This window comes from Phocoena phocoena, chromosome 1, assembly GCF_963924675.1.
Source record: "Phocoena phocoena chromosome 1, mPhoPho1.1, whole genome shotgun sequence".
NCBI lineage: Eukaryota > Metazoa > Chordata > Mammalia > Artiodactyla > Phocoenidae > Phocoena > Phocoena phocoena.
Window position 1 is genome coordinate 181,150,972 of NC_089219.1, and position 13,536 is coordinate 181,164,507.

At 37.2% G+C, this 13,536-nt stretch overlaps 1 protein-coding gene across 3 annotated transcripts in view; it reads right to left on the minus strand.

The window, feature by feature from the left end:
* KCNT2 (potassium sodium-activated channel subfamily T member 2) overlaps positions 1-13,536 on the minus strand; it is a 370,804-nt gene that overhangs the window by 68,448 nt on the left and 288,820 nt on the right. For all 3 annotated transcript variants that reach the window (XM_065876379.1, XM_065876371.1, XM_065876363.1), the window contains one exon: positions 11,214-11,348. In XM_065876379.1, the coding sequence (XP_065732451.1) occupies positions 11,214-11,348 (135 nt within the window). The remainder of the gene's footprint in view (positions 1-11,213; positions 11,349-13,536) is intronic.

The window sequence follows — 13,536 nt, forward strand, 5'->3', positions numbered from 1 at the left end:
TGGCTTGGTGTCTTAGAGAGGAAGCTGGGAGCCCTGACTCTGAACTCCAGAATGACGGATGCGATTACCCCTTTCCTCGGCTCTAACTCCCTAAAGCTGATGGATGGTTTGCTAGACCCTCTCCCTCCTCTCAGGGAGTGAGGGTCTGTCTGCAGGCTTGCTGGGCCTTCCCTGAGGGGCCCTCAGGTCAGTTTCCAGGGGGCTTAGTCACCCTATCAGTTAAGACCTAAAAAATGCTTAAAAATGCTATATTTCAGAGTTATCTGTGAAAACTACATGTGCCCTCTTGGTTACATTGCTGGACCGGTATCGAGACTTACCTAATCAAAGCCTTTGCAAATGGTATCATCAGGTGTTTCATGAGATCCACTCTTCGGAGGAACAAATATAGCCACACGGCCTCATCTCCATTTTGAGAACAAATATTATTGTACTTTAAGTACAACAGGTAACTTGTAATAAGTTGGATTGAAATAATATCAGCAAAAGAACAATCAGAACATAATTTCTTTTGTTGACTTTTAATGTTAAAAGTATAATTTTATTGGGCTTTCCTGGTGGCGCAGTGCTTGAGAGTCCGCCTGCCGATGCAGGGGACACGGGTTCGTGCCCCGGTCCGGGAAGATCCCACATGCCGCGGAGCGGCTGGGCCCGTGAGCCATGGCCGCTGAGCCTGTGCGTCCGGAGCCTGTGCTCCGCAACGGGAGAGGCCACAGCAGTGTGAGGCCCGCGTACCGCAAAGTATAATTTTATTTGTGCAGTTCATCACGGTTTACAATAGTTCTGTTACCTTGAGTTGATTGAGGAAACACTAAACCTCAGATTCTGTACAGGAGAGGTGGTATGAAACTTAGAGATACAGTTTGTGAAAGACTTAGCACAGTGTCTGATACATAACAGGTCCTGTTCCTTAGTTGTGGTGGTATTACTATTTTCTTAACTTTTTTCTTTTTTCTCCTGTTGCTATTTCTGCTTGAAACGTAGTTTCCTCCTTCCTTACTCTCCTCCTCCACCCCTATATTTGGAATCTCAACAATTATTTAAAGCTCTTATCAAATCTCATTGAGATGAAGCTGTACCATTGCTTAAAGTCAGAATCCACAGTGGCTCCTGGTATTTGGTTTATTTGTAATACTGCTTATTACATTGCATTTTGCACTAAACTCTGGTTGGTTTCATCCACACTTCAGCCTTCCTACTAAAGCACAGCAGCCAGGAAGGCAAAGTTTCCCTCCTAGTGTCCTAGTAGTTCACATTATATTCCTCTAATTGATAATTCTTTGTTACAATAAACACATCTCGCAGTTCTGATTTGTGTATTTTTGGTTTAGTGGATTAAATCTTGGTGAAGAAGGGGTGTGATTTAACTAGATTAGTTTATGGAGAAACACCATATAATCTGTATTCCTCAGGACTTTCTTTTAGAAGCTCTATTCTCACTCAGAAGTCCCCAGTGGTAGCACATTTGATTAAAAGTTCATTTTCTCAGAAACTTTTGAAAAATTAGAAGAGTGGCCTGATAGAAAAAAATATCAATTGACTTTTGGGCTGGTGGGACTCCATCTGGTAAGCCTAAGAAATGACAAATCTCGTACCATCTGGAAGTTTCAAAAGTATTCACTTAAGAAATATCTTAAAAGAACAATGTCTCTAAAGATATTTACCATGATATGGTGTGTCAATCGGCTGTCAAAACAGAAACTAAAATGAATAAATAAGAGCAACATGGACGAATGAAGATAAAGCATGTAGTCTCATTTAGAGAATAAATGCCATATTCATGATCTGAGCTTCTAAAAAGGAAAATTAACTGACCTGAGGTTTTTCTCTTTGTCTTTTCACTTTTTAAATTTTTTTTTTTATCTTTTGGAAGGTTAAAGAAAGGTCCAAAACCCGATAATATCTAAAATTTACAGAGCATTATTCTTAGAGCTTTCCATGTATTGATTCATGTAATCTTCAGAACATCAGGTTAAGGACCTCCTTCTTTTGGGCCTCCATCTGCACCCCCTGTTCCCTGGGAGGAGTTGGGGACATATGGCTCACTTCTGACTCTGCCTTTTCAGTATCTCTGGGTGTGCGCTGGTCTGAGCCAGGCCATGAAGTGAGCCCAGCCCTACAGGGAAGACCCAGTGGTTGTCTAGCAGGGCTCCTGATCAGGGTTCTCCACTACTGCCAGGCACCAACGCTACACAGTTCTGCCTAGCATGGGATCCCCAACTGCCTGACTTCTTTGGGTCTCGATAGTTTCCAACTTGTTTAGGAAATCGAGAGAGTCACTTACTGTTTCTTCAAATTCCAAAAACTACTCTATGATTTACTTACAATTATTAGTTTACAGTCGAAGAAACTGAGGCCCAGAAAAACCAAATAAAACGTTCAAGGTAAGATTCTAGTAGGTAGCAGAGCCTGGGTCACACACAAACAGTCAGGGTCTAGAACACGAACCTGCCCCCCTCCCTATTTTAATAAATAGGTAGGTAGGAAAGGAAACTCAAATGACCCAAATAAAATAGTAAGTTATTAAGAATATCTAGTAACATGTTGGAGTTTCAGATATTACAAGTCAACTCTATTTTAAACTTTTGTAATCTCTACTTCTGTAGCTATCCGGAAATAGGAGCTGTTAGATCATAACTTCATTATTGTTGTTTCAATTTACTGAGGACAATATTTAGTATCTAATTTAGCAAATAAATATCAAGTGTTTGCTGTTGGAGAGCTCTGGTCTCCAGGAGATAAAAAAGAAGTGGAACATGAAATTCCTGCCTTTATATTAGACTCTTATGATCTAATAGAGGAAACGGCAACAAATTCATAAATTATAAGGATGTACATATTTTTCTAAGGATGGTAAATGTGGATGACTGAAATCTGTGGTTCACAAATTAAATAGCTTTAAGATGCTAGTGAATGGATAGCTTGTGAGGAACATCTTGGAAGGTACTGAGATATATGGCCAGAGAAGGAATTTCTGAGGAAACAAAAAGTAAACAAATGAAAAATATATCTCAACTTTTGGAAATTTTTATTTTCTTTGAGAAATATGGCTTTTATCTTTCACATATATTATTTTTCTAACTTTAGACAAATTTGTGACCACTTGAAATCTTTTGTTTATAATCCTTTTCTAACACATTACATCAAACAGAATATATATATATATATATATATATATATATGTAGCCAGATGTATTTGAGGTCTTAGTAAGAGTCAGTAATAAAATGATTGAGTGATCTAGTCATTGTATTTAAGTGACTTCTAGAGTTGAAATTAGATAGGACAACAAAATTTATGTGATGTGCCATTTCTGTTCTATATAATTGAACCTACACCATTTATGTTAGTTTAAACTGAGAAACTGCACTAAGTCTGCCACCTAGTGAAAATCTAGAACTAAATAATACTTAAATAATGAAATATTTTATTGTAGTGCCCTTCGTATCTATAAAATATTACTTGTATTCATTTATAATACTTTATATTTGCAAATTTGGTTGTCTAATAGATTTAATTATATATCTTTAAAATACTAATACTGTACATCCATTTCTGAGCCTTAATATGACCTAAATACATTTTGAATATATAACATTTTAGAATTAAATGACCTCATAAGTCTCTTTTCCCTAGGTACTAGGATCATCATAAAGCAATATAGTAATTGAAAATAATGTAGTTTGTTCTATTTTAAATTGTTCTACAACTACTTCTCTAGTTTAAGTTTTAAATGACTTGTTTAATACTTTCCTTGTACATTGGAGCAAAACTTGCTATCCCAAAATGTCTTTGGCAGTTGAAATGGTTGCTTTTTATTAAAGACACATTTTGATGGGCCAATTTACTCGGTGACGTAAGTATAATTGTGTAAAATACCTACGGAATTGTCATCTGCTTGAATTAATTCATTTAATAAATAATTTTGACATGCCCAGGTATGTTAACCAACACAAAGATGAAAACCATACCATATACTTCATTTCAGAGACTGGGAGAACTCTGAGACTAGCTGCCTGTATATATTAAAGCAAAACAAACAAACATCAGAACATACAAATCTGAAAATTATTTACAATATTTTAATAAAAATATTACTTAGGGCTTCCCTGGTGGCACAGTGGTTGAGAATCTTCCTGCCAATGCAGAGGACACGGGTTCGAGCCCTGGTCTGGGAAGATCCCACATGCCGCAGAGCAACTGGGCCCGTCAGCCACAGCTGCTGAGCCTGCGTATCTGGAGCCTGTGCTCCCCAACAAGAGAGGCCGCGACAGTGAGAGGCCCGCGCACTGCAATGGAGAGTGGCCCCCGCTCGCCGCAACTAGAGAAAGCCCTCGCACAGAGACGAAGACCCAACACAGCCAAAAATAAATAAATAAACTAATTAAATTAAAAAAATATATATATATTACTTAGTGAGCTAGTGTGTTACACTATAAATTTTGATCTGTGGTGGCTGGGAATGATGTTTCTGAATAACAAAGGGTGTATATTATTATGAAAGGTATAGAAACACACTTAGATGCATGAGCCCCCAGTTTTAGACTATGATTGAATATTGGCACTAAAACAAACATGAACATATTTTTTCACAAATGTTTTTAAAACACTTTAGATCTGAGTCTGGGGTAGTAGTAATAAATGACAGTAAAATAATTATCAGATATCTCCTGCATTTAAAATTTTAATCCATGTAAACTGAACAAAATATTAAAAATTTTGCACTGTATAAAAAATTACTCTTGCATTGATACGTATTCGGTATCAATGTTTTGAATTACATCGTTTCCCAAGTGCCTATGTGTGTTATTTCTTCAGTAAGCCTATGACTATTTTGCCAAGCTAGAGACGATATTCCTTTTTTATTTTTAACTTGACATTTATGCTCTTATAGTCCTTGCAATTCAAAAGTCTTCTAACTGGTCGGTTTTCACCCACTCTCACTTTTCCCCAAACCATTCTTCACACTGTAGCTAAAATAATATTTTAAACTTTCCTATCTTTCAATGATTTCCTGTTATTCTTAAAATAAAGGGCAACTTACTAAAGTGTTCTTCAAAGCCATGAATAGTCTGGCTTCTGGTTTCCATCTCAGCCTCTGGCGTACCTTCCTCCGGCTCTGCTCCAAGTCCTTGGATGTTTAGTACCTAGCGCCTTGGTATTTGCTGCCCCCCTGTGGAATGCTCTGTTCATCTTTTAAGCCCACTTACTGCCTTTATCTTTTTAGTAAAAGACCAGTTCCTCAGGGAGAGGCATTCCTTCACCCACTGGACTAGATCACATATATTCTTCTATTTTCTTTCAGTAGTTGCCAAATTTATAATCCTCTAGCTAAGTCCTTAAATGACTTGCTTAATACTTTCCTTGGATAGTACAGCAAAACTTCCTACCCCAAAATGTCTTGGGCATTTGAAGTGGTTGCTTTTCATTCAAGGCACATTTTGATGTGCCTATTTAAATTTAATTTAGATACTAATACTCGTTCATAAAAATGTGAAAACGTTCAATATTTTCAGAATGTATCGAGCACCTTGTTAGGTAAAACTTTAGCAAGAGAAACTTAAATTTGAAAGTAAGGACCTGCTTTTCTTATTTTTTTTTATTTTTATTTTTTTGTGGTACACGGGCCTCTCACTGTTGTGGCCTCTCCCATTGCAGAGCACAGGCTCCGGACGCGCAGGCTCAGCGGCCATGGCTCACGGGCCCAGCCGCTCCGCGGCATGTGGGATCTTCCCGGACCGGGGCACGAACCCGTGTCCCCTGCATCAGCAGGCGGACTCTCAAGCACTGCGCCACCAGGGAAGCCCCCTGCTTTTCTTTTAATTTGGAAATCAGACAGGGGACCTTTGTGCTAGGGAGACTCACTTGAGTGTTTCTCTTAGAAATGTAAGGAAAGGTGCTTAGACAGGTAGCAGAGAAAGTTTAACAGGCTCTAACCTGACAAAGACCTTATCTGCCAATGTCTTCTGTGCTCTGAAATGCTCTCTGGGGGAGGTGGTGGGCCAGCTACGAAGGATTCAGTCTCTTCTGAGCAAAGTAGTGGAGCCATTCCCTTCCTCAGGGCGTCTGGAACCTCTGGGCTAGAGGTCATCCCAGAGGAAGTTTGCTGCTTTATGGGGCTACTAAGAACCCATGAAGGAAAACTCACCTTGCGAGAAAGAACACATCTGGGTAAGGACCCACTTAGGTCCTTCTGGAGAGGCAGCTCATGCTGGCACAAAGCACAGCTGGAGGTTCCTCTTGGTCCAGCCATCCTAGCACACACTTCAGAGTGCTCACTAAATGAGCGTTAAAACTCTGGACACCATGCTCTAGGCTTTGGATGTTAAAGATGAATCACTTCCTGGGTAGGTTCTCCGGGGCCAAACCAGCAAATAGGTAATCGCCACACAAGGTGGATGAAGACACATTAAGTGTGTTGTGAGCTTCTGAATAAAAAATTTAACCTTATTTCAGACTGGTCATACCAGTTACATCAATAGGTTGTGAACTAGAGCACTCTTACTTTCATTCCATACTTGAATTCCATCTCATTCTTGTCTCCTGGGCTCTAATATAAGCACAGACTGAAGACTTTTCTAACACATTCCTTCACAGTTTTAGAAGCAAAAAATGTAAAAGTCAAAAAACCCCACATCCAAACAGAATGTCAAAATAATCAAGTTAAAATGGCATGGCCCAAACAGCTAAACAGTCAGAAATGCTAGCATAAAATGTAGCATCACCCCATATAAAGTAACAGTATAAAGTACTCTTTATTTGCCTAGTACCATCCAGATACTACAGAGATCACAAGGTTTGATTGTCTCCTAGAAATAAATAAGCCAAAGAAAATATTGCATCTAAATTCTTGCCCCAATTTTCTAACTAATAAAGTAACCATGATGTCTGCTTCCACATTTTCGTGACCACGATATTTTAGAAACTGCAACTTGAGGACACTGCCAATTATTATCTGCCTATTATGTGCCTGGCGCTGCTGAGTGCTTTTCAGAAATCATCTCACTTAGTCCTTTCAGCAACCTTGCTTGGCAGGATGATGCGATAGTGTGGGCACATTCAGGCTGCCTAGATTAAAATGAACTTGATGTTAGACTTTGGGACCCTTCTGATTTAAATCCTAAGCGCCATCAATAGCAGCTGCATGACTCTTAAGATAGACAGTTCTCACTTTACGTTAAAATGCTTCAGCATAAACAGTGTGATAGGTTCAAAGGTTTGGTTTAAGAGAAACTCCAGGTACAGCTAAGCATTCTATTTCACCACTCAGGGTGGCACAATTTGGTTTTGTAATCAGAGTACACATCCCAGAATTGAAATGGCTTCTGTTAGCCATACTTCTATCAACACCCCAGCCTTACTAGTTAACCAGTAAGAAATTGGCTCTCGTTTGAGGAAATGAATGATGGTCATAAAGATGCAAGGATTGGCTGAGATCTTTTAGACCTACTATTGTTGAAATAATTTCTAGGCCCAAGATGGAGTGGCTCCTGCCCTGGGTGCCACATCAGCAAACCAAAACCTAAACTTTCTTGTTCCTGTAAATGTCCCACTTGACCAGATATAGATTATAGTCAGTCAGCCAACCCCCAAATGCCAAGCCAACTCTGGGCTCTGTACTTATATCTTTGTTCCTTATTCATTTTCTATTTTTTTTCTCTTCCTTGTTTCTCATTCTTTAAGCTATAAAAACTTTCTGCCTCTCACCCCAGTTTGGAGTTCTCTGGACCCTTGGGGATGCAGACTGTCCACTTCATGAAGTGTTAAAGTTTGTTTGTATTACCTAAGTTGTGTTCTTTAATCATGTTTAACACTACTTACTCTTGCATACTCGATGTGTAAGAATCTAGTTCCCTTGGAGATGGGGCCCTAGGTTTTTCTCCTAAATAAATAGTCTGCTATCCATCCACTGTGACTGGACTTCTGGGTGCCTGACGCTTACTTATAAGAGTAACTGGATCCTCTCTCTGGAGTGCTGTCATCTGCCTCTAGGAAATTTCATGCAAGCTGGTGGGTAGAAAATCTGAAAGGACAGAAAACTGGGAGTAGGAAGAAGACAGAAAAAGGAAACAGAGTTGAGATCTGTGTTAGCCCATAGTAGATAATCAGTAATTGGCTGTTTAGGGTTTCAGCACAGGACTGTTTGTCATGACTGATCTTGGAGTTTAATCCAGGTAAAGAGGGAAGAGAGCCCTCAGGTGACTAAGGACAGTAGAATCAGTGGACAGTAGATTCCAGCAGAAAAGGACTGTTCAGAGTGGGGGATATGGGAAGCAATGAGGTAGAAAATAAGTAGTAGTGCTCAGAGAGTTGAATGAAATTCAGAATATGGCGGGGAGGAATTATTGGTACTCTAATGACCACGAGAATAGGTGGCTAAGGTCAGACATCGAAAGGACCATCTGGGTAGGATTTTTGAAAACATCAAGAATTATGGTAGAAGCAGGGTTGGCAAGAGTCACAGTGAATCAAGAAATGAAACCTTCAAGGAATGTGGCAGAGTGACCTCAAGGGTGATATCTGACTGACTGCACCGATAAAATGAAACTACCGAGTCTGTACGATTTGGGTCATTTATCTACATAAATGGTATTCCATATACCATAGGGACCCACTTGTATCTGACTCTTTTATTATGGAAGACTAGCCTAGTTTAGCATGCCTAGATTAACAGCTGATGAATTACTCCATAAAAAAGTTTCATAGATTTTTTAAAGTTTATTTTAAATATTACCATATTTTTTAAAATAGAAGTATAGTTGATTCACAATGTTGTATTAGTTTCAGGTGTGCAGCAAGTGATTTGGTTACACATACCTCCCTCCCTCCCTCCCTCTCTCTCTCTCTCTCTCTCTCTCTCTCTCTCTCTCTCTATATATATATATATATATATATATATATATTCTTTTTCAGACTCTTTTCCCTTATAGGTTATTATAAAATATTGAGTAGAGTTCCCTGTGCTATACAGTAAGTCCTTGTTGGTTATCTATTTTATATATAGTCATGTGTATATGTTAATCCCAATCTCATAGTTTATCCCTCCCCTCCTTTTCCCCTTTGGTAACCATAAGTTTGTTTTCTATGTCTGTGGGTCTATCATAATTTTTTTTTCCTGAAAAATATTGTTATATACTTAGAAAAATGATAATGCCTTTACAGACACAGGAAAAGAGAGAACAAAATTTGGGTATTTCATAGTTCTTCTCAAATTTCTGCTTAAAACTATTCAGTCTAGATGTTTTTATGAGCCATACAAATTGCATAATTTCTAAAATGTTCTGCTGAAGATAGGTAACCTTAATAGTGAAAAGATCCAAAATCACTCATTCACTCATCCAGTCATTCTTTCAATATGTGATGCCTCCTCCACCAGGTACTCAGGGAAGGCAGCCTTCCCACCACCAGCAACCACATGTGCGGCTGCCCTTAGTTATTCTGGTCAGCTAGTTCATTGAAAAAAATTAATTAGAGCCTTTGCACCTCTCAGTAAGATGGAGATTTATTATTCTCTTGAAATAAAAATAATTCATTCAGAGAATATGTCAAATCAATACAACTGTCACCATAAGAGAAATAAACTCACAATAAGCTGAAAATTAAAATAGCACGTTTAATCAAAAGACCAGGATCCTCTCCTGTTAAAACTGTAATTAGCTTTTGCCAAGCATGGAATCAAAAAGATTTTACTTTATTCATTGGCTATAAATCTCATCCATCTGAATTCATTTTCCACCCTGTGGTTTCCTTTTTCATTCTCTAGAGAAAAAAGAATGCTTATATATATGTCATATTTTCCACATGTGCTATGCTACCTTTAAATGTACTATTTACATAGCTCAATGACTAGTTAGCTATATTCTAAATGAACTGCCCATAACAGTAACTTTAGAGGGTGTATTACTCTTTCTGGAACAGGAGGAGATTCTAATGCAAGTTAGGGTAGATTTTTCCAATTGCTGTGACAGATTCTTTACATACCTGATTTCCTGTCCTCACACTGACACTGTAAGAAGGGTTAATTATTCTCCACATGCATTTTATAGATGAGGGAAACTGAATTTCAATGCGGTTAAGAAACATACTCAAAGTCACAGTAATTTTCTGCGGGAACCTCTGGGATAGAGATCATGTCAGATGAAGTTTGTTGCTATATTGTTCCAAGGTCTGTAGCTTTTCCACTCTGCCCCACGTAAGTGATAAGTCTTTGGCTAATAATGATAGTAGCTAACATTTATTGAGAAATTGAAAACAACCAGGCAGGTACCAAGGCATTATATGTTTTTAAATCTCCAACAACCTTGTGATTAAGACATCAAGGTTTAGAGAAGGAAAGTAATTTGCCTAAGATCATATAATAAATAGTCAACTTAAGTGAGACACACAACTTGGCTCTCTCTCCTGAATTCTGACTTCAAACTATAAACAGATAACTATCCTCAATATATGGTTTGCTACAATACAAAGGTATGAAGTGAGGGGAGATGAAGATAGAGTTCAGATTGCTTTATTCACTTTCATAATTTGGTAGCTCAGATATTTCCTTTAGACTTCTGCAAAATGCATAAAACTGAAATAATGATCTTTTAGTTATTTAAATTTTACGATGATTTTAGGAAGAATCATTCCAAATGACACCGATGTCTTGATTGATTGGCAATTTTGACTTTGCTCACAGCATGAACTTTTCTCTGGTCAGTATTGCTAATTCTTACGCAAAGATGACCCTAACGGGAATTCCTACCAGGATGGGTTTAATTATTGAAAGACAGGAAGTGTCTTTCATTAGGAAGTGAGGATAACATTGTGACTTGGCTCCTAACATGGGTATATTAGCCTTGTGATCTTTTCTTCCTGGTTATTCAGTATGTAAATGCATACCTTTGGCTACTGCTGGGCATAAAACCAAAATTAAACATGCGTGGTTTGGCAAAAATCATGACTGCTACTGCACACAGCTTTTTAGAATTTCTTAAACTATACGAAAAAACAAATGCATTATTCTTTTTATTTTTAAAAGAACTGCTGACCTGATGTTAAAAAGTAAACTTCACACAGTACCAGCCATACATTAGGTCCTAAATAAGTATTTGTTTTATGATAAAAGGAATAAACATAACTGCAGTATAAATGTCTCATGTTCATTCTTTATACACAGAGTCACAGAGTCATATATCTCACAGATGCTTAAGGGCTGGGTTATCCAGATATTTACCTGAAAAGGGTCTGCACGTTTACAATCGTTTTGGCATCTGCCATGTAGTCTTCCTCGGCACTCATGGTGCTTTCTTTGTCCACAACCACCATGTTGGCAGCGAAAGTCACTCCACACCTGAGTAAATCGTCTAGACTTTGATAAAAACCAACAGAGAAAAATGAACTTTCAATAAATCTCAGTACTAGGATGGTGCTAAAACTTGTTTACACCCCTGCACTTACAGACGTATAGGTTGCCCTTATACGTGGCTTTCACAGAGTGGACACTGGTAGATGTTATGGGAACTAATATAAGACAATATTCTCTACTGATATGAAGTAAATTGTATTTGGGGTTTCTTTATGTTTCATTAGATCTCAACCATTTCAAAGCACGCGTTAAGGATCTTTATTTAATAATACTTATTAATTTTATAAATAAAACATGGAAACACCCATTTTACAACCAAATAGAATTAGAACATGTTAGAACCTTGTTTTTACAATTAGCACATAATTTCAAAGACACGACATTCACATTTTTTATCCCTGAGGCACTTTTGGTAAGAATAGAAATGAACACATATTAATTTAGATGGTCAAGCCTAATAAAGAAATATTTATTAAAAATACTTATTTTTAAATGTCTATTATTTATTTGTGTAAAGCTATGTGTTATAGATTGGTTCTACACAGCCAAGAGCATGTAAAATATATAAATATCGGTTGCATTCAAGCCTACCTTCTAGCCACTTTTGAGCAAGTGATTGAATGAAGTAATTTTGTTGGTTGCAGGAAATAATTGCTAAACTAGGACACAAGCTCCTATGAGTTACCACAGAGTCAGTCTTCTCCCCTATCACTGATAAAAATTTTACCTAGCACTGAATTTAAAAACAATGTTACCATAAAAGCTGAATTAAGAAAACCATTATCTCATTGCCTTTGCTTCATACAAACTACAAAAATAGGACTGAACTGGATAAGGGAGATTGTATCAAAACTTGAATGAGTGCAAGAGTAGTCTAGGTTCAGAACTGACTGAAGATAGATAAGAAGAATTGGGCTAATTGATTTCTACATCTTTTGATTTAAAATGAGAAGTGTAAAACTTAAAGAACAGTAGCTCTTTTTAGCTTCTTAAATGGAAGAGTCAGTTCCCCAAGGATCTTCTCCAAGTTCATGATCACTTGAATTAGTCATCTCACTAATTCACTAGAAGGAATTTTCCTTTTATGGGAAGGCAAGAGGCAGGATTTCTTACTCTTTTATATGGTGAGAGAGTATTACCAAAGCTTTGAGTCCAAGATCCCCAGGAGTAGTCCAGAAAAAAATATTTCGCTTGAATCAGGCACAGTGTTCTGTGGCAGGGATTTTATGGCTAAAACTGTGGAAACAGAATGTTATTCCAAATAAATTTCCTATGGTGAGAGGGGCCAGGACCATAACACCCAATCAATATGATGACCAAGTTTAAATCTCTAGGAACACTTTACTAGGGTGTTCCTTTTAGCTAGGAAATTCATAATTGTTCTTACATCTATTAAAATACATTTTTTAAAAAGAAAAATGTAGGTGGAAAATGAATGTGATATGGTCCCTTATGTACCATAAAAATGATGCCTAAATCTTACGTCTTCACCAACCTTATTTTAGTGGTAATCCACTTTCTTATATTTCATTTCTTACAATCTTTACTTCCCTGATTAAAAAATTATAATTTTCTATATAGGAAAAGGGAAAGATAAGGTGGTAGAAGGTAAGCTTGACTGAAAAAAGATACACAAATAGAAGTGATAATAAAATATGAATATTTCATCAGCAATAAATCAATGAAGTTGAGACTTAACAAAAAACTTAACTATGAGAATTCCTGTACTAAATAGTCACTAACTACCTAAACCTGTATATATCAGTTAATTCCATACTCAAAATATTGGCCTCTGTAGTTGACACATAACTTTGGCAAATGATTTTAGTAATTATTATTAAATATGAGTTTAAATCTAAAGAAATCTATAGAATCTATAGAAAAAATATAAAATTGGAATGGCATTTCTGAACCACGTAGAAACTTTTTTGTTCTTCATGTTTTAACTTTAAATTATTTATATTCATTTAATATTGTATTGTATTCTTTCTTTCCTTTTTTTATTTGGCTACCGATTTATTCTTATAATTCTGTGTCTATCATAATTTCTCCCCACTATCTTATCTACAAAGCCACTGCCCATTTTTTCTTTAGCACTATTGCTTTACGCAGTTTGGTCACCAGATGGTGGCCCAAGAAAAAAGTCAACATGGATGAAAAACAGTTACAGATAATCTAACTGACATTGCCC